This window comes from Neolamprologus multifasciatus, chromosome 10 (assembly GCF_963576455.1).
Source record: "Neolamprologus multifasciatus chromosome 10, fNeoMul1.2, whole genome shotgun sequence".
NCBI lineage: Eukaryota > Metazoa > Chordata > Actinopteri > Cichliformes > Cichlidae > Neolamprologus > Neolamprologus multifasciatus.
This window is the reverse complement of record NC_140448.1, coordinates 4,091,437-4,110,034: the sequence shown is the minus strand read 5'-3', so window position 1 is coordinate 4,110,034 and position 18,598 is coordinate 4,091,437. Positions and strand designations below refer to the sequence as shown.

At 41.7% G+C, this 18,598-nt stretch overlaps 1 protein-coding gene across 2 annotated transcripts in view; it reads right to left on the bottom strand.

Annotated features, from left to right (window-relative positions):
* dscama (Down syndrome cell adhesion molecule a) overlaps positions 1-18,377 on the bottom strand; it is a 129,197-nt gene extending 110,820 nt beyond the window's left edge. For both annotated transcript variants that reach the window (XM_085174869.1, XM_085174870.1), the window contains exon 1: positions 17,486-18,377. In XM_085174869.1, coding sequence (XP_085030995.1) covers positions 17,486-17,528 — 43 coding nt within the window. In that variant the 5' untranslated portion in view covers positions 17,529-18,377. The remainder of the gene's footprint in view (positions 1-17,485) is intronic.
* Positions 18,378-18,598: the final 221 nt, after the last annotated feature.

Sequence of the window (18,598 nt, the reverse complement as noted above, 5' to 3'; positions counted from 1 at the left end):
GAAAGACAGCAAACATCATGGGACGGGATCATTTTGACACATAGACAATTTGCACTAATAATTGCACATTAACTAAATGAATACTAGCTAAAAAGAAAAGAAAATCACATTGGGGAGCGGTGCTACTGCTTTATTTAAGTACTGTAAAGACAGATTGACGGTAAAGAATAAAATAGAGGAGAAATGCATCAAAATAAGTCATTACCAGGAGAGGAGGCGTGTCTGCTGTGGGGAGGTTTTTCAGCTTTAAAAAATGAGTCTTGTTTTGTTTTGTTTCTGGTCGTTCTGTGGCTGGAAGTGGTTCAGGCAGCTCCACCCACACACAGCCACTGGGGTCCAGGTGGGTTTTTCTTTTTCTGATGACATCATTTGTGTCACAAAGTCTAAAAGAATAAGTCCAAATGAAGCTACTGTAAATATCTACAAAGGCTCGTGAATCATTACACCGTGAAACTGTCAGAAAACACTTTTTAGGTTTATACAAACTATTTAAATCCTTCAGTGCATCCGTTCTCTGTTCCCTTCACATGGCTCTGGCGTTACCCACATGCCATTACATTATCATGCTGAAGCAACACCAACCCTCTCCCACGCCCATCATGCCCACACACAGAGGCATACTCTCTAACAGCTTCTACATGGCAGCTTGTGCCAGACTTGTCTTAATTGACATTACTTTTCCCAGAGCCAAAATCACAAAGAGGAAAAAGTGATATTGTTCAATTATGAATCCCACGCATGTATAATAGATGGACTCTCACTTTTTTTTGCGCGTGTTCTTCCTTAGTAATTCTCAGAAGAGGGGCAGGAACCGGTGGGGGTGGGATGGGGGTCCTTTTGAGTTAGCCTCTTCCTCTTCCTGTGTGGAATAATGCTTGGCACACTCCCAGATGTCAGCACCTATTGGTGGCAGGCCCTGCTGAAGACTCTAATCGTGGATTGCAGGTGACTCCTCGTGCAATCTTCTCTTTGCGGAGCCTCTGCTACTACGTTCGGAGCTCAAGGGCAACGGACAAGCTTCGGTCACGGAGAGTGCACACAGGCGTGTCAGATGGATCTATGCGCTTGTGTGTGTGTGTGTGTGTGTGTGTGTGTGGGAGGTGGGGTTAATGTCTGGTAGCCCAAGAACATAGAGACTGACATGGGCTTGGTTCACTGGTGAGCCAGCAGGGAGTCAATGCAGGCAGGAATGTTGCTGATTTAGCCTTTCCAGCATGACAGAGAATAGCAGTTGTAGTTATCTTTTAAAAATCAAGATGGGGTTAAAAAAAATTCTCAGTTATATAACATCTCAAAAATATTAACCAAATAATGTTTATATATTTTTCCTTCAGTATTTGCTTGCAGACCAATTGCCAGTCAGTGGTTGCTTCACTGAGGCAATTTATTTAAGTAAATGTGAGATCAATACAGGTCCCACTAACACACAGCATAAATAGGCCTATGCATTAGCCTGTGCATTAGACCACTGATGTGTCAGGGTTTTTTTTGCGCAGCTTGTATTTACCTCAACCAAACATCATTAATCAACTTTTACTGAATGAGTATGGAGGCTCCTTTTTTTTCTCGATGAAATGCCAACAAAAGAGAATTTTTATGACATATTATCCGGGTTGACTGCTTGGTTCCCACAACAAAAGCCTGATTTTCACCCTTTCTTCTGTGATTTTATCACATTCAATGAGCTATTAGCCCAAAACGTGCTCAGCCCAAGGCTGTTAATGTATTTAAACACTGGAGCCTGATTGGGTATTAACCACAATGTGGCCTATGTGGTCTGCACCAGGTCAGCGGGCACCAGGGCATCAAGACATTAGGGCATCTCCACTGGGGCAAACAAGGACTGAGCCACACTGACAGCTCATAGCAGGCGATGCAGGTAATTAAGGCAAAGCTCTGCAGTGGCTGCCTGGGGAGGAGAGGAGAGTGTGGTGGTTGGGGGAGTAGAAAATGGGGGTTGGATAGGGAGGGGTGGAGATAGGGTGGAGGACAGGATGGCCTCATGATGGCAGTGAGTAAGCAAGCACCCACCCCACCCCCTACCCTCTCCACTGTTGCCCTAGGGGCTTACACAATGAGCGGTAAAGAGAAGCGCTGCACCGAGCTGAGATGCACTGATCGAAGAACAGAGTCCCCTCACTCTCCCAAATCACCGGCGCCCAATTTGCCCTCATGAATAATGTTGAGCGATGTGCTCGGTGCCACGCAGCCACTATGTAAAACCAATGATACCCTTCTCTGATGTCAACTCTCTGGAGGGTGAGCAAAGAATCACTGTGGAGTGGGTTAGTTGATGCATATGAATGCTCATTTACATAAGCGCTAACATAAGAGGAGGGAGTTCCTACATACTGTGCACTTTGAAGACATTAATCAGTTACATCACTAAGGCGGGAATGGACAAACACGGCAAATAGACTGAGACGGAGAGGTAGAGAGTAGATAAAGTTCTAGTAACTGATACTAACATGCAAAAGCACATCAGGAGAAAGAAACAACCATCTGAGATAATGCTCCATTATGCTTCCCAAGTGATGCTATGTTGACATGACTGCATTTACCTAATATTAGGTCACATGGAAATTCAAGCGTGGATCAGAGCTTAATGTAGACTCTAGTCATTTCCCAGCCTTCTGGAGCCACAGAAGTCAGTTCTCATTATGAGTTACGGAGCTAACTACAGTAAAAGTAGCTTTCCATATCTATTCTGTGACACATTAGCTTTCTTATCTACCTACAAGCCACAAGTCTGGTCCAGACTGAGTTACTTTAGTCTGAAACACAGATATTCATGATATTCAGTGGATGACTCCTACTGAGTTCAGTAATACACACTTTTCCCAAAACATTTTTGGCTTTAATGAACGCTTTATCAAGTTCTGGATTGGTTGCCATGAGATCTGATTCACACGTTCTTGTTCCACTTCAGGATGACCTGTGGTGATTATTTAAACTTTCCTCCAACTCTTCTCTCTCAAAATTTCTCAAGTTCTGTGGTTTAACCCCCCCACCCCGAAACAGGGACAATGAAGAGCTGCAAACTTCCAAGCTAGGGAATAGGGATGGGTATCGTTTAGGTTTTATCCGATACCAAACCGGTACTTTTGAAACGGTGCCGGTGCTTAAACGGTGCTCAAACCGGTGCTTAAAGAATGGAGAACACAAAATTGGTCCAAAAACCTCTCATGTTCAGCTGTTTTTTTGTAAAAAGATAACAATGTTAGTCTTTTCTGCAGCTATGGGGCATATATGGTATCACTCTTGGCTGGAAGCAGCTTAAACAATGGAAAAAACACAAACTTTGTCCAAAAACCTCTCATGTTTAACTGTTTTCCACTTTTTCTTTGGTCATTTTAGCCTTTTTGGCCAGGGTGAAGGGAGTATCTGCCATCAAACAAGAAGACAGCCGCATGTAGCTATGATGATGTTTGCTAGTTCACCTTACATGCATTAATGTAATAACGTGGTTAGCCTACTCAACGTAAATTACACACGAACATCATGAAGCTACTCACGCAGAGAAGAACGGCTGCTGCTGCATCATCATCCGTCACCACCACACCCGCAGTAGATGTGCTCGGTGTGAGGTCTCGCAGCAAGCTATCAAATACGGCGCATTTTTCTGCTTTAAAAAAAAAACGCTATGCGTCGCCAGGTGTTTCATCGGATTTGAGGTGTTACCTCCTTTGACAGTATCACAGTATCAGCTTAAAGCACTTGTTGCAGCTGCTGAGTTTGCATATTTTGCTGTGAAGTACAGCCAGACTTTTGACCGCTTCGCCTTGGGCATTTTTAATCTGTAGCTCTGCTCTAAAAGTACGTACGTACCTGGGCCCGCCTACTATCCTCGGAAACGTAAAATGATTGGCTAGAATTCAAAGTGTATCACAGCTCAGGAAAAAAAGCACCGAAATGTGCGCTGCTTTTCGGTCTGGTTACTACCGTTTATGTCAGAACCGGTGCCATCATGGCACCGGACACCGGTACCCATCCCTACTAGGGAAGCAGTGGGGAGCATCTCTGCCATTAACCAACGGCCTTGTTGAGGGTAACAGAACCAAGGACAACCAATTCAAATGTTCAGTTACTGTTAGGATATAATTCTTTCAAGCATGTGCAAACTTTTAGGACATCATAGGTTTGCTGTGGCTCCAGAGGATCAATACCTTTGGCTCATCCCACCAAAGCACTGAATTCAAGAGTTCCAAGACAACAAAGTAGGGTACATTTGCTTACATCTCTATTATTATAACCAGATAATATTGCTGCCGCTCCAATGCTTTAATTGTTCCAAACCTTAACAGCGGACATGCATGGATGACATATTTCCCTGTTCAGCTGTCGATTGGTTCTTTGGAGGGGCCGAATAACTAGAACTACCTTTAGATTTCCCTTTCAGCGCCACGCCTTTCTCTTATTTTTGGCTCTGAATCAGTCAGCCAGCAGAAGATGTAATGGAAGGATCAACGACTGGTGGTCTTCTGTTAGATGGAGGTGACAGTGGAGAGGTACACTCAGGGTTCAAGGTGAGCAGGAACGACTAGCAACACCATTCTAGCACATTTAATAATAAGTCAACATACCTCATAGACAGGCTTCATTCATTTCATTGCCTTGTGTTACATCCACATTTAGGGTTACTTTGTTAACCACCAGGTGAACTAAAGTAGAAGCTGAGTAGAAGCAGCCTACTGACAGTTATTAACAGCCGTGGGCTGAGAGAAAAAGAAAATGTTATGTCTATAACATCTTAGTCTAAGGAGCTTGGAAAGAAAAGCGTCTGGACTTCTTTAACTTGCTTGAAGACGTTTCACCTCTCATCCGAGAAGCTTCTTCAGTTCTAAGGTCAAATGGTGGAGAGTCCCAGATTTAACCCCAGTGGGAGTTTCCCCACCAAAGAGGGACAAAAGGACCCCCTGATGGTCCTCTACCTCAGCGGTCCCCAACCCCCGGGCCTCGGACCGGTACCGGTCCTTGAGTCGTTTGGTACCGGGTCGCGAGAGTTGAGGCTCAGGTGTGAAATGTATGGTTTTCAGGGTTTTTATCGGTTTTCAGCGTTATTTTGTTATTGTTTTTATCGTTAACTCGGTTTTCCTGGGTCTTTTCAGGTGTGTTATGAATAAATCTTCTTTTGTTTCGGTACCGGTACTAGTTTTATTTTGTTGTATTTATCCGCGACACCTTAAAGGCCGGTCCGTGAAAATAATGTCGGGCATAAACCGGTCCGTGGCGCCAAAAAGGTTGGAGACCGCTGCTCTACCTAATCACATGAGCCAAGGTGTGAAAGCGGGTGTGGGTCACAATCAGCCAGGGTTTCGGGTGAGCTCATTGTGAAATCTGGCCCCACCCTATCATGCGATTTTCTGGGGTCAGATGACCCAGGATGTGAGTGGGTGTTAAGGCATCTGGAGAGGGATCTCAAAACTGGATTATAGATGGTAGACAGTTGGTGTCGTAAGCCCCGCCTCTGTTCAAAGATGGTCGCTCACAGTGGACATAGATGCTTCTTTCACTCCTCTTTCAAACCATCTGTCCAAAATGTGAACATTGGCATCCTCAAAAGAGTGACCTTTGACCTTTAGATGCAGATGGCGTCTTGTCCTGTGGAGGTGGCTCTTCTATGTTGTGCTTGTGAAGTGGCTGTTTGGTCTCTCCGGTGTAGAGGTCTGGGCATTCCTCGCTGCACTGTACAGCAAACACCACATTGTTAAGTCTGTGTTTTGGAGTTTTGTTTTTCAGGTGAACCAGTTTTTGTCTGAGTGTGTCGCTGGGTCTGAACCTTCACAGACGTCTATAACATCTGTTCCATGATGGAGAGAAACACGGTACAGCACACGTAGCATGAGATGAGATGCTCTTGCTCTACAGTCAGGACACGTGTGGGTGGGATATCCCGTACTAGAATCAACTGACAATGACCTGCTGACGATCATTTCAAATAATGCTTTTTAAAAACACAGTCTGACATTCTGGGAAGTTTGAAATTTGGACTTAAATGTCTAAATGTCTTTATCTCAGTTCTGAATGAAAGATAAATGTTATGCTTGCAGCTTCATGCAACCTGCAGTTTTGAGATCACTGTGAGGCTTTCAAAGAATCAGTTGAACTCCACAAATCCCAGAACATCCATAAAGCGATTCTTTCTTTAACCTTCACTTAAACAACTTCGTCATAATAATTACTTGGCTTTAGAGGCATTAGTTTAAGCATTAGAAACCAAATTCATACATTTTCCCTACGATCTTGAAGTATTTCTTTAACTTCATTTTCTTTGTACTTATTAAAAGAGAATATTGTCAGTCACTCCGAGTACACCCCGAGAACGTTAACATGACTGCGTATTTTGCACTGAAAATGGTATTTTTTTTCTATTTCAGCAATAGGAGCACATTTTTTGAGAGAGGATGTTTTAGTTAGAGATGCCCTCGTGAGTTCTTGACTTGTATCTCTGAACAGTGCTACAGCACTTGACTTAAATTTGTATAAAATCTAGTGAGGCACAATATACGCCGTGCATGCTGTTAGAGGGTGGGAGAGTGGCATTATTTCTGTTTGAGTAAAATTCCTCCTACCTCTGCTCGCTATACCATCAAGTGCTATTCAACTGACTGAGCCGACAGAGAGAGAGGTAGAGATAGGGAGAGAAAGAGGATCTCAGGTGAGCTGAGGAGGAGGACATTAAACCCAGCAGGAAGGGATGAACGAGGAGATTTGCTGGAGGAGGAAGGCTGACAGCCTGAAGATCATCCACAGTACTGGTACTGCGACACAGCACAGGAGCTTAGAGCCTAAAGAAAAAACGTTTGGTATGCATCTGAGCAGAGTAATTATAGCACAGCTGGATTTTGTTTCTTCTGTGAGAAAGAAAGAGAAGAAAGTGAGAGAAAGCATGGTAGTGTATGTTGCGCTCTAAAAGTAGTTATAAAACTTACATTTTTCTGAATTGTTGGGAAAATCTTTAAAGACTATTCTTATTTAACAGTGTTTTGTTTTTGGACACATTTCTAGTTAATTTTTGTAGTTTACTGGCTCCAGGAGGTCAGAGTTCAGATGTGTGATGTCATCAGTCAGCGCAGAAAAAACAAACAAACAGTGTCTGAGACGTGAGGAAGCGATGTTTTGCTGATGATACGCTATGCTGCCTGTAAACTCCAAACTGAACTGAGGAGAATAAAGTTGCAAGAAAAAGGAGAATGGAGTCATGTCTCTCTGAGGGTGCAACATGTACTTCACCACTAACCTGTTTTTCCTTTTGACTTCATCTGACATATGCTGGATTGCAGCTTTTGGTCATTCACGCCAACATGTTTAGTCACCACTGAGTGAGAAGTTTATCTCTGGTGTATTTCACTTTCCACCTTTTGATCACTTTGACGTGTTTTTAGATGAGACACGTGCTCCATTTGTAACAGACAGAATCGTTGGGATCATGTTCGTCGTTTCAAAGGAAAGAAACAACAATGCTCACTCATTCGGTCTGCTAAACACGAGTGCAAATGTGTGGGACATGTATGAACTTTGACTGGTGAGATGTTGCATTGGTGAAAAAGTACATTTCCACTTAAAATGCTTGATCAGTACAAAAGGAAACTTTTAAAATAAGACGCTTGGCTGCTTAATCCTTCGAGTATTTGGTGTTACAAGTACTGGCAGATGTATTTTTCCTGAGCCCTAAATGGATACATGTATTTATTTCACTCATTTACTGGATGAACATATAAACAGTCTTTCACAGGCACTGGTTATTGTATCAAAATAAACACAACACAATTTCCTTAACCGTGTATCACACGAACAGATTAGAGAATTTTCCGCCTCTGTAGCGAGCTATAACAGGAAGACATTTTGCTTCATTGCCATGTTGTTTTCCCATTATCCCGGGGCACGGTGAATGCCATTTGCAGGAGAGAAAGAAGGAGGCGAAATGTGGCGGTTAACAGTGGAGGGCAAATCAAAGTCCTGGGGTTAAATGGGATTGTGGGTCAGATGACTAGACATTGCTGCCTTTCTGCTCACGGCCATACTCTTCTGCCTCAGAAAAATATCCCCGCTCCCCTCCCATCACTGTCTCCCTCATCCCTTCCCCCCCCCCCTCCTCCTCCACTCATCAGCCCACCATTTCCCTTTGAGGCAACAGCATTTTGTCTTTAGTAACCCCACTAGAAAAGACGATCCTTATTGCTTCTATGCAAAAAAAAAAAAATGTGAGCCAATTTGTTAAGCGTGGATTTTTGTGGTTCTTAACAATTGTTTAGAATTTGTGATGTTTTCATGTGTCTAGCTCCACTTTAGCTTTTTCATATATATCCAGTCACAGTCGCACTAGCAATGCTAGCTTTACAGAACTTCAAAAAACCATGCAGTCGTGCACGAGGCTATCTGCAACCTCACTAATATAAATCACTCTGACGGATACACAGTCAATTGAGAGGAACAGGGACAGGCGACGGCTGAGAAAATGGCAGATATCTGCATTAGAGCTGCACTCAATCAGCACACAGATGGGAGTGAGCTTTTATTAACCATCGTGTTTTCGGTGATTACTGCGCAGCTGTACATCAACGCCGCCGTTTCATTCGCGTCCGTAACTACCTTCCGACGCAGCCTCGCGTACTCCCCGTCCTATACCTGAGCTGTGTGAATTATGCCGGCAGCACCGGCGACAGCGGCCCTGCAAACACTGCCAGGCAGCAAAACACACATCAACATATTCAGAGCGTTTAGTGCCTGGGATTAATCAAATTATAATTTAATCATCTGATCAAACAGCAATTAGCATAATCACTTCTGGGGAAGGCCTGATAGAGCTGAGACTGGAGCGGAATGGAGCTGGGGGCGAGCAACACTTTAATGAAACATTTGCCAGAATGTTTGAAAATGTTACACATTTTGGGCTACAGGAAACGAGCTGGACTGTGAATGTTAATCAGCACGGTCTGGTATGCTTAATGAATATGTCTGACAGCCACAGAGGAAGAAATTACAAGTGAGTATTTTCTATTTTCTCAGTGATTGTCTTTTATGGTTTAACATTGGGTAATCTTTATTGTAAACACCCCCCATAAAAAAGGTTTATTCTAAAATGATTAAAATCTGGTTCATTTTTAGCTTTTCCCTCTCTACACAAACTGACCACAGAATTCGAGTTCAGCTGATAAAATCATTTCCCAGCAGTTTAATTTAGTTTAGCAGAACATTGCTCCCACTTGTTCAGGGCAAGACTCAATTAATATTTTTATGAAATCACGTTCTAAAGTCTACAATTAACGCAAGGACAGCGAATTTGGACGAACATGCAAAAATGCTTAAAATCATTGGTCTTGTTAATCTTGCAAGCTCGAGGTCTTTTATATCACTGACATGAACGAGATGGTAAATGGACTGGTTCTTATATAGCGCTTTTCTACTCTTCTGAGCACTCAAAGCGCTTTATACAACTTGTGCATTCACCCATTCACACCCATTCACACAAGCACATTTCTCTAGGTGCTTTCTAGATAACATTCACACACATTCATACTCCGATGGATGCATCGGAGAGCAATTTGGGGTTAGTATCTTGCCCAAGGATATTTGGCATGCAGATTAGGGGAAGCCAGGAATCGAACCACCAACCTTCCGATCAGTAGATGACCTGCTCTACTACCTGAGCTACAGCCACCCAATGCTGTTTGAACCTCTTGCCTCTGTGTTTCATCCCATGCAGCAATCATTGCAACGCAGTCTTTCACTTTGTTCACGTGAAAATGTGTAAACAGCATGAAATCGATATGGAGTGAAGCTCAAGAGGAATACTTTGTAACATTACTGTGTTTCAGATGCTTCTGTTGTAAACATCTCATTCTGGTTTCGACAGTGTTAGTTTAGTATAATTTGCTGACGTCCCTTCACGTCTTCTCAGGGATAACAAATGAGAACTTCCTTCTGTTGTCTGTGAGGTAAAACCAACAATCTGATCTGTGCACAGATCTGTTGTTTTGCAGCAGTTGCATCATTTTTGTCTGTTCTACACACTTTTTTTTAAAATAATGTGAAAATGTCAAATCAGGCAAAACAGGAAGATTAAACATATATAAATTCAGTGCATTATGAAGATGCTCCATTATCAAATATTGTTGATGGGAAACAGTGTTTGTCAACAATTTTAACCTCATATCTGCTCATTGCAACTGAATCATGGCACAAGTTTAGTGTTCTTCTCCCTTTTGGATTGATTTTTTTCCCCTTTAATATATTTTTTGGCCTTTTACTGGCTTTATTGGACAGATACAGTGAAGACTGACAGTAAAGCCATGCAGCAAAGGGCCGCGGGTCAGACTCAAACCTGGGTTGGCCGCCCTCAGCAGCATATGGTTGCCCGCTCGGTCCAGCTGAGGTAAACTGGCGCCCTTGGATTGAGTTTTGATCCCATTTGTAGAAGGGGCCACTCCATAATGTGTCCAGAACTTGGCTCTGGTGTTTATTTTTTTATACCTGATGGATAACCACAGCCAAGCTCTAAACTTCTGTGGATACAGCTGACAGGAGCGGTCCCCATAGTGGTCTTCTGCTGCTGTAGCCCATCAGCTTCAACATTCAGCATGTTGCTCTCCGTGGTTGTAACCAGCAGTTTGGTTTTTATTAGTGCAAAGTAGTCCGGCCATTCTCCTCTGACCTCTGACATCAACAGAGCTCACTTGATATTTTGGTCTTTTGTGTACAATTCTCTGCAAACCCCAGAGGTGGTTGTGTGGTACAGATCCAATAGATCTGCAGTTTTTATCATACCTGTATGACACCAATAACCATGCCACGTTTAACGTCACTTCTCCTTTCTTTACCATTCTGATGCCCAGTTTGAGCTTGATTATGCCCGTATGGATAAATGCAGTGAATTGTTGCAATGTGATTGGCCGATTAGACATTTGTGTTAAAGGGCAGTTTAACAGATGAACCAAATAAAGTCCAAGAGTGTATTTCATATGCAAAACTCACTACTTTCACAGTGATACACGGTATGCTTTAGATAATAAAAGTAAAAATTTTGTTTATATAAATGTAACATTTTATCCGAAATATTAGAAATGAAGTCCATTTCAATAAAATCCTCCAAGTTCAAGGACAAACAGCCGAGGTCTTTATTTTGAGAGCTTATGTTACCTCTTGTTGTACCTGACTGGTCACAGCATTAACCTACTGCCCTATTTTCTAATGAAAGCCTACATATGCAAATAACTTAGGTAACTGTGATCTTGTTAAATCACTAGTCCGGATAAGATGTACCGGAAACTCTAGTCCATTGTTTTTAACCACTTTACTTGCTCTGTAACACTGTCTCATTGTACACTCACGCAAGGCCATTTCTGAAGAATGCAGCTTACATGTCAAAGATGTTCTGGTCATCAGGTTAGACAACAAGCTAAACTGCAGTGATCCATCAGTTAAACTGTGTAAAACTGATCTGAGCCAAAATGTCATTCAATACTTTTGAGTATTACCTTTAATCTGTGAGTCCATGTTAAGTGCTAGATGTGCAGATGTGCTGTATATGAATACCATAGCCATAAGCACCGACAACAACTTTTATAGTTACCACTTATCTGTGAAACACCCATACGCCTGAATGCATGTTGTAGTGTTTGGCTGATCTAATGATTGCATAGCATTTTGTACTTTAACCTTATTAAGTTTATCTTCATATATCTTTAATAAACTATCATGTCAGCTGCAATATGGACTAGAACCAGAAGAAAAAGCAGCAGGATGCTCTGAATTATCATTACAATGTCAAGAACAAAGGGCTCGAGCAATTTCTGTCACTCATACCAGTTCATTTGGGCTGTGGCACTCGCAGCCATGAACTTTAACTGGACGAAGGATAAAAAAGGCAGTTCAGTCTTCATACGTGTAAAAAAAATGCTGAGAATAATCTTGTTTCTGCATGGAAAAGCAAGGCGATTTGATATGACTCTTTGAGTTTTAGATACCACATAACACAAGCTGACTGTGTGCGTCCCTCTTCCCCCCTCTCTTCCTCCTCTTTTTCTGCCTCACTACACACCATCATCTCCTTAAGCATTCTGGTCTGGGTTAAATGAAACCTTTAACAGTTCAATGTGCATCCATTAACATATGCTTGAGTCTACTCACAGCCAAGCTAAGGCGTAAGCATGCAGTGGCAAAAACAAACAAAAAAAAAATCTCGATCCGATGGCACGGACAAATCCCGGAGTGATTAGCGAGTCCACAAAAACAGTCTCTAATGCCTTCTAACGTTACCGAATGAACCAGATTTCATAACACCTTGAAGAAAAACAACAAATGTGAGCGAAATCTATCCTACTGCGACACTCTAAGCTAATATAAGAGCACAAACACTGTTTATTTCATAATAAATGCATTTAGGTTTTAGAATATATTGACTTTACAGTTTCTACTAACGGTAAACAAGCATGTATGAATACAGCTGTCAGAAATGACTATCTCGAGCATGAGTGCCGATCCTAACTGAACAAAATCAAGACATGACAACTATGCACTTACAGAGTAAACACGCTGAGTTTAAACTCATGTTCCCGGTGGCCTACATTGCATTGACTGGTGTGCTGATATTAACGTGCTACTGAGGAACTGAGCTCAGTTATTGTTTGCTGATGTGTGTTGCTGTGACTCCGTCAACCCGTCCTGTCTCTATGTGGACTGACAGATGTATACCAAAAGACCAGAGTCTGCACAGACCTAGTTTCCTACTGGCCCTGATGTGACCTCTAAGCAACACTGTTTTGTCAGGTGACGATTGGCTAAAACTGTAAAATAGGAGGAAGATTTGGTGCAGTCGTCTCCAAATTTAAACCCAAGACACATTTTTCCACTTGTAAATTACAGATAAGGAAATTCATTTTAGCGGTGTACAATAGGGGTGGGGGGAAAAATCGATACTGTGTAGTTTGGTGATATTTTGTTTGCTAATAATGTATCGATACAGGGACAGCAGAAATCGATATTTTGTTACAAAAAAAGGTTTTTGTGCTCTGACTTCAGAGCATGTTGATCCTTTTTCTGAGCAATCCTGACATTCCTTCACTGTCCAAATGTGTTTAACTTTTTTATGGCAGCAATAAACATGACAGTTTACTTATTTTAATTTAAGACATGTTTTATTTTAATTAAGTTTAAAACTTTTTTATTTAATGTAAAATTATATTTTGTTTTAATTTACTTTCAAATTCTTCAGTTGCTGAAGGGGCTGCATAGTTTTCATAAACTGCATAGTTCAGAATAGCTATAATTGTACCAGATGGTTGATTCAGTTAAGTTGGACTAGACTGTAATACAAACCGTTCAGTTTGTCAACAATAAAACTGAAATGAGAGAAAGACTGAGTGTGAGACTTTGATATTAGAGAAAATGAATATTGATAAAGTTTACCTTTATGTACAGAATCTGAATATTGCAAAATATTTTTAAAAAATTGCAATAATATCGTATCGTGCGTTAAGTATCGTGATAATATCGTATCGTGGGATGTATGGTGATTCCCACCTCTAGTGTACAATACATTTAGTCTGGTCGAAAATGTTTCAGGGAAGCGTGCCTCCTAGATTATCTTCAGAAAACTCTTTTCGATTGAAGGTAGTGATGTGTGATCTGCACTGAGGTACACTTGTGAAAAATTAAGACTAAGCGTGTTGTTAAGGGTGGGAGCAGATGCTGTAACTTCAATGAGATGTTGGCAAAATGAGCTTTGTCTTGCTGTGTGCTTTCAGGGAGTTCTTCCTTCCCTGTGTCGCAAAGTATTTTCTCATATGGGATCATGTGATCATTGGAGTTCTCTCTCCACTACTACAGAGTCTTTACCTTACAGCAGCGGTCCCCAACCCCCGGGCCTCGGACCGGTACCGGTCCGTGAGTCGTTTGGTACCGGGCCGCGAGAGTTGAGGCTCAGGTGTGAAATGTATAGTTTTCAGGGTTTTTATCGGTTTTCAGCGTTATTTTGATATCGTTTTTATCGTTTACTCGGTTTTCCTGGGTCTTTTCACGTGTGTTATGAATAAATCTTCTTTTTTTCGGTACCGGTACTATTTTTATTTTGTTGTATTTATCCGCGACACCTTAAAGGCCGGTCTGTGAAAATATTGTCGGACATAAACCGGTCCGTGGCGCAAAAAAGGTTGGGGACCGCTGCCTTACAGTATATAGCACCTTAAAACAACTGCTGCTACCAAAGTATGAAAGTAAAATCTGAACTGAATTGAATCATTTTTTGAGTGTTTTTTTAACTATATATTTGATGAGGAACACAATCTTTTACATAACATGGATCAAATTCCTGAACAACCAACACGAGTTCCTTTTTCACTCTTCTGTGACAGGAAATATTGTGGAAACCAAATGAAAGTTGTTACTTAGTGTGAGAAATTTACAACTATACGCTCTACTGATTAGAACAATGATATGAATATAAAAAAAAAAAAAAATATAGGTATAACAGAGCCACTGTGTGATGTTAGTGATGTTTCATTACATAATTTGCTCATATCTGAATAAATCTTCCTGGGTCTTGGTGTTTTATATTGTTAAAACTGGAAACAGTTGTTGGTTATTGTGAAAAGTTTGCAGTACAATGTTGTAAAACAGAAACAAACGCTGAGGAAAACGAAAGTCTGCTCCGACATTAATCATGTTTGATAACACGATAAAGACCTTTTCTCCAGCATCCCCCTTTCCATCCCAAGCTAAAAGCTAAAAATAAACATGCGCAGAGTGATACTAAGAGCCAATTGAGGCGCTTCACTGTATATTTACACAGCTTATTAGTGTCCAATTGAGCATGTGTCAGATTTCCCCCCCTGGCATAGCTAAGCAAAAACAACATTATGCCATTTCCCCAATTTTCTCTCTTCATAACTGGAATGTTTTTCCTATTCCATTTAGGATAGACACTTTTGTAAGAGCACTTTAAAAGCTCAAGCACCACTGGAGTGAACTCTACAGCAGATTTTACTCTCTACAGTGCTGAATTGTTTATATCTCTTGTAGATGAGCTTGCAAATGTGTCCTCAAATTGGAAAACAGCAATTCAGAGCAAAATGGAGTTTGTACAGTAGATACTATTCATAAATGATCACTGAAAAGCTGTGCAAATAGCCAGGAGCTGCAATCTTTAAATACATTTCCTATTAAGAGTCAATGCAAATATAGTGCATGCAAACGACACGTGCACAGATGTGCATCGGTTTTTGAAAATAAATGAAAGGCCGTGATGTGTATCGAGAAGCACTGATCAGGTCACCTGAACAGAGTGCAGTGTTTGTCGAGCCCAAAGCCCACACTGCAGAACACTCATTACCCAGGTCTCCATAGAGACAACCTCAGCAGCCTGTACCGGACCAGAGCTCTAAAAGCCTTTATTTCGTAAAGCTTCATCTCTCCATCCACAAGAGGTGTAAAAATGTACGATTCGGATGGAAATGGCTCGTTAAGTGCAGTCTTTGCAGGTCTGTCCACTGAAAACAAATGCACGGCAGAAACAATAGCATCTAACATCGCCACTCACAGCCTTTTAATTCTGTGTACTGTCAATTTTAGCGTGGCACAGGAAAAATACAGGGATCATCATGATTAACACTGGTCAATTCTACTTTCCGACACAAAAACGACGCTCGGATCTCTGAATGAGAAGAAAAGGTCAGCGTCAGACGATTCAAGTCTGCTGATACAAATGGTACCGCATCAGCAGCAGCCTCAAACGTAGCATTCATCACAATTACAAGTGCTGTTGCTGCCATTCAAAGTTTCCATGTAGATGTCTCTAGTAGCAGCCATTTTGCAACACTGTTGCCTGGACCAAAGAGACTGAAAAAAGCCATTCACAAGCAAGCTAAGCCATGGATCTCGCTCTGCAAACGGGGATTTCAGCACAGCGTTTAGTTCGATTTCAAATGAACACCAATGTCCTCTCGTGTTCTTGGAAATTCTCTCGTCTCGGCTGCAGCAAAAAGAGGATTTGCTTCGAATCCGTTCTCTCCTATAAATAAACCCTGCCTTCACACAACCCTTCACATTGGCAACAAAATGGTTTTCCTGTCATCTTTGCTTGATGCATCATCGTCTACTCTCAGTTCACATTGTGTCCAGTCTTATTTTTTTAACCCCTTTGCTTCCACGTATCTTTCAAAAGGTCTTCAAAATAGCTCAATTTTCTTTCGAGACGATTTCTGCCCCCCAACATGCGCACATCCCGTCCTATACCCCACAGCCCCTTGTCCCTCACCACCCCCCTTTTCCAATTCCTGTGTTCGCTGTAAAAAAAAAAAAAAAATCAGTTACCCCCACTCCAAAGACTGATACAACTACCACTTATCAAGCCAATCTTTTGAGGAATTCACTGTATACAAAACGGGATGTGGATGCATTTTGCGAGATGTGCATTTGGGCAAGGGTGATAAGGGCTTGTCTCTTTTTTTTTCCCCCCAATTCAAAATGACTCCATGTCTGTGCTTCTAATATGGCGGGTGCAATGCCGGAAAAAAAAAAGAAACACACACACAAAACAACTAGCCAACCTTTTCATTCTTTTTCAAGGAGACAATTAATAGATCTGAGAGAAAGCACACAAACATGCAGTTACATCTGCAAAGCATTTTGTTCATTTTTTTTTTTACTTTAAATAAATTACAGAATAAAAGTAAATATCTGACATATTCACCAGCTCGTTTCTTGGCTCGTGAGTAGATTTTTGAATAGAAAATCATTGTGAATGTCAATAAAGAAATTATTTCATGCAAATAACGGTTTTTGTTTGAATGCCTCTCAAAAGCAGAATAGAGATTAAAACAACCAAAGGCTGATTGCACCAAGTAACACACAACTGTGTTCCCACAAAAGGATTTACTAAAATATTACTTTCATAATTTATACAAATAGAAATCTGATTTATAAACAGTGCAGATCCGGCACCTAAAAATTATGTATGAAAATGCAGCCAAATTGAGGCCCAGCTTAGCTTCAAGAGAGGGAATAAATAATCCTTTCTGTACAAATTTAAAATGAAAACTGATAATTGTTCCAATTTATTTTGACCCTAAATTTTACTAAAAAAAAATCATTGTAGAAAAAGGAAAATAGAAATATTCCTGTAAAGAGCCTTGTTCTCCATGCAGTACAGGCTGCACCTATCCACAACCTACATTTCTCCCCTCTCTCTGCTTCTCTATCTGCACAAGGTTATTGATAAATATCGAAGGTGTATGAGGGGCTGAAACATTTTCACTTTATTAAAGGTTACTGTGCAAGTAAATATCAACCTCCCACCAAAAGCCCCACTGTCAGTGACAGGACATAGCAACAGCCTGTTCTACCCATCGTTTTCCCGGGACAAAATATAAATAAATATTATCCCCAAAGTAAAAATGGTTCCAGACCACCCCGCGTATTAATTACAGCTTGGTTCTGTTCGATAATCAGCATAAACTTTAAGTTCGATGTGCGCAAAAGCATCACTTACCATTCAAGATGCACTGGAAAAAGAAAAGAGCCAATATCCACATGCCCCGCTCCGTTCAATATCCAAGCTTATGCTTTTTTCTTCTTCTCTCCACGCACTCTTTCTTCTTATTATTTCCCCCCTTTTTTATTTTTTCCCAAGTCAATTGCAATATAAGAAAAGGGAGCCTTCAAATCTCTCTCTCCCTCTCGCGCGCGCTCTCTCCCTCTCTCTCTCTCAATCCTTCACGTTGGGAAGAAGATGAAGAGGAGGAGGTTTGAGCTTTTTCCTGCTGCTGATTGTCTCCTGGTACAACGGGAGATGTATATGATCCACAACTGTGCGTCTCACCCCTCCTTTCTTTTTCTTTTTTTTTAGGACTGACCGCACCGTGCCGGGCCTCAGTGCAGCCGTCCCCCCGTACCGGAGTGCTGCTCTGTGTGGAACATGAGGGAGCTCGGCTCGGTGCGCTCCGGACCAGGTGAGCTGTGCTGCTGCCGCTGCTGCTGAGTCAGAGGCTCAAAAGCACAGGACGCACTGCCTATGCGCACACCGAAATCCACGGATAGAAAATTAAAACATCAAAGAAAAAATAGATTAAAAAAATAAAAAATAAGAACCAAAAAAGCCTCCAATAATGAAAAGAATCAATAAAGAATGAATGAATTAGAAGTCTATGCCCTGAAAAGAGGCAAACGTGTCATCTCAGGTATGTGCGGGGAAAAAAATGCGTAAAAAGTTGGAATTTCTGTCGAGGATTAAAAAGCGCATGGAGTTGACTGTTAGCTGCGCTGGAAACTCATTCTCTCTTCGCCACCTCTCTCCATCCGGCGAGCAACAAGCACACGCATCTTCCCCCCGCAGCCGCACACACAAACTGCGCACACTGGTCCCTGCGCTTATAACCTGCCCTGCCTCAGAGCACCGTGGAATAAAACCTCGCTTCCTTCTCCGCAGCCGCTTTCCTCCCTCTCCATTGCCTTAAAGGTGCAGGGGTGGGGGTGGTGGGGGGCACAGCTGAGCCTCTGGCGTAAAAAAAGAAAAATCAGAAAGAAGAAAAAAAAAGGGGGGGAGATACAAAAAAAAAGAAACCCTTTCTTTTGTTTTATGACAGATCAAGGTGCCACGCAGGGT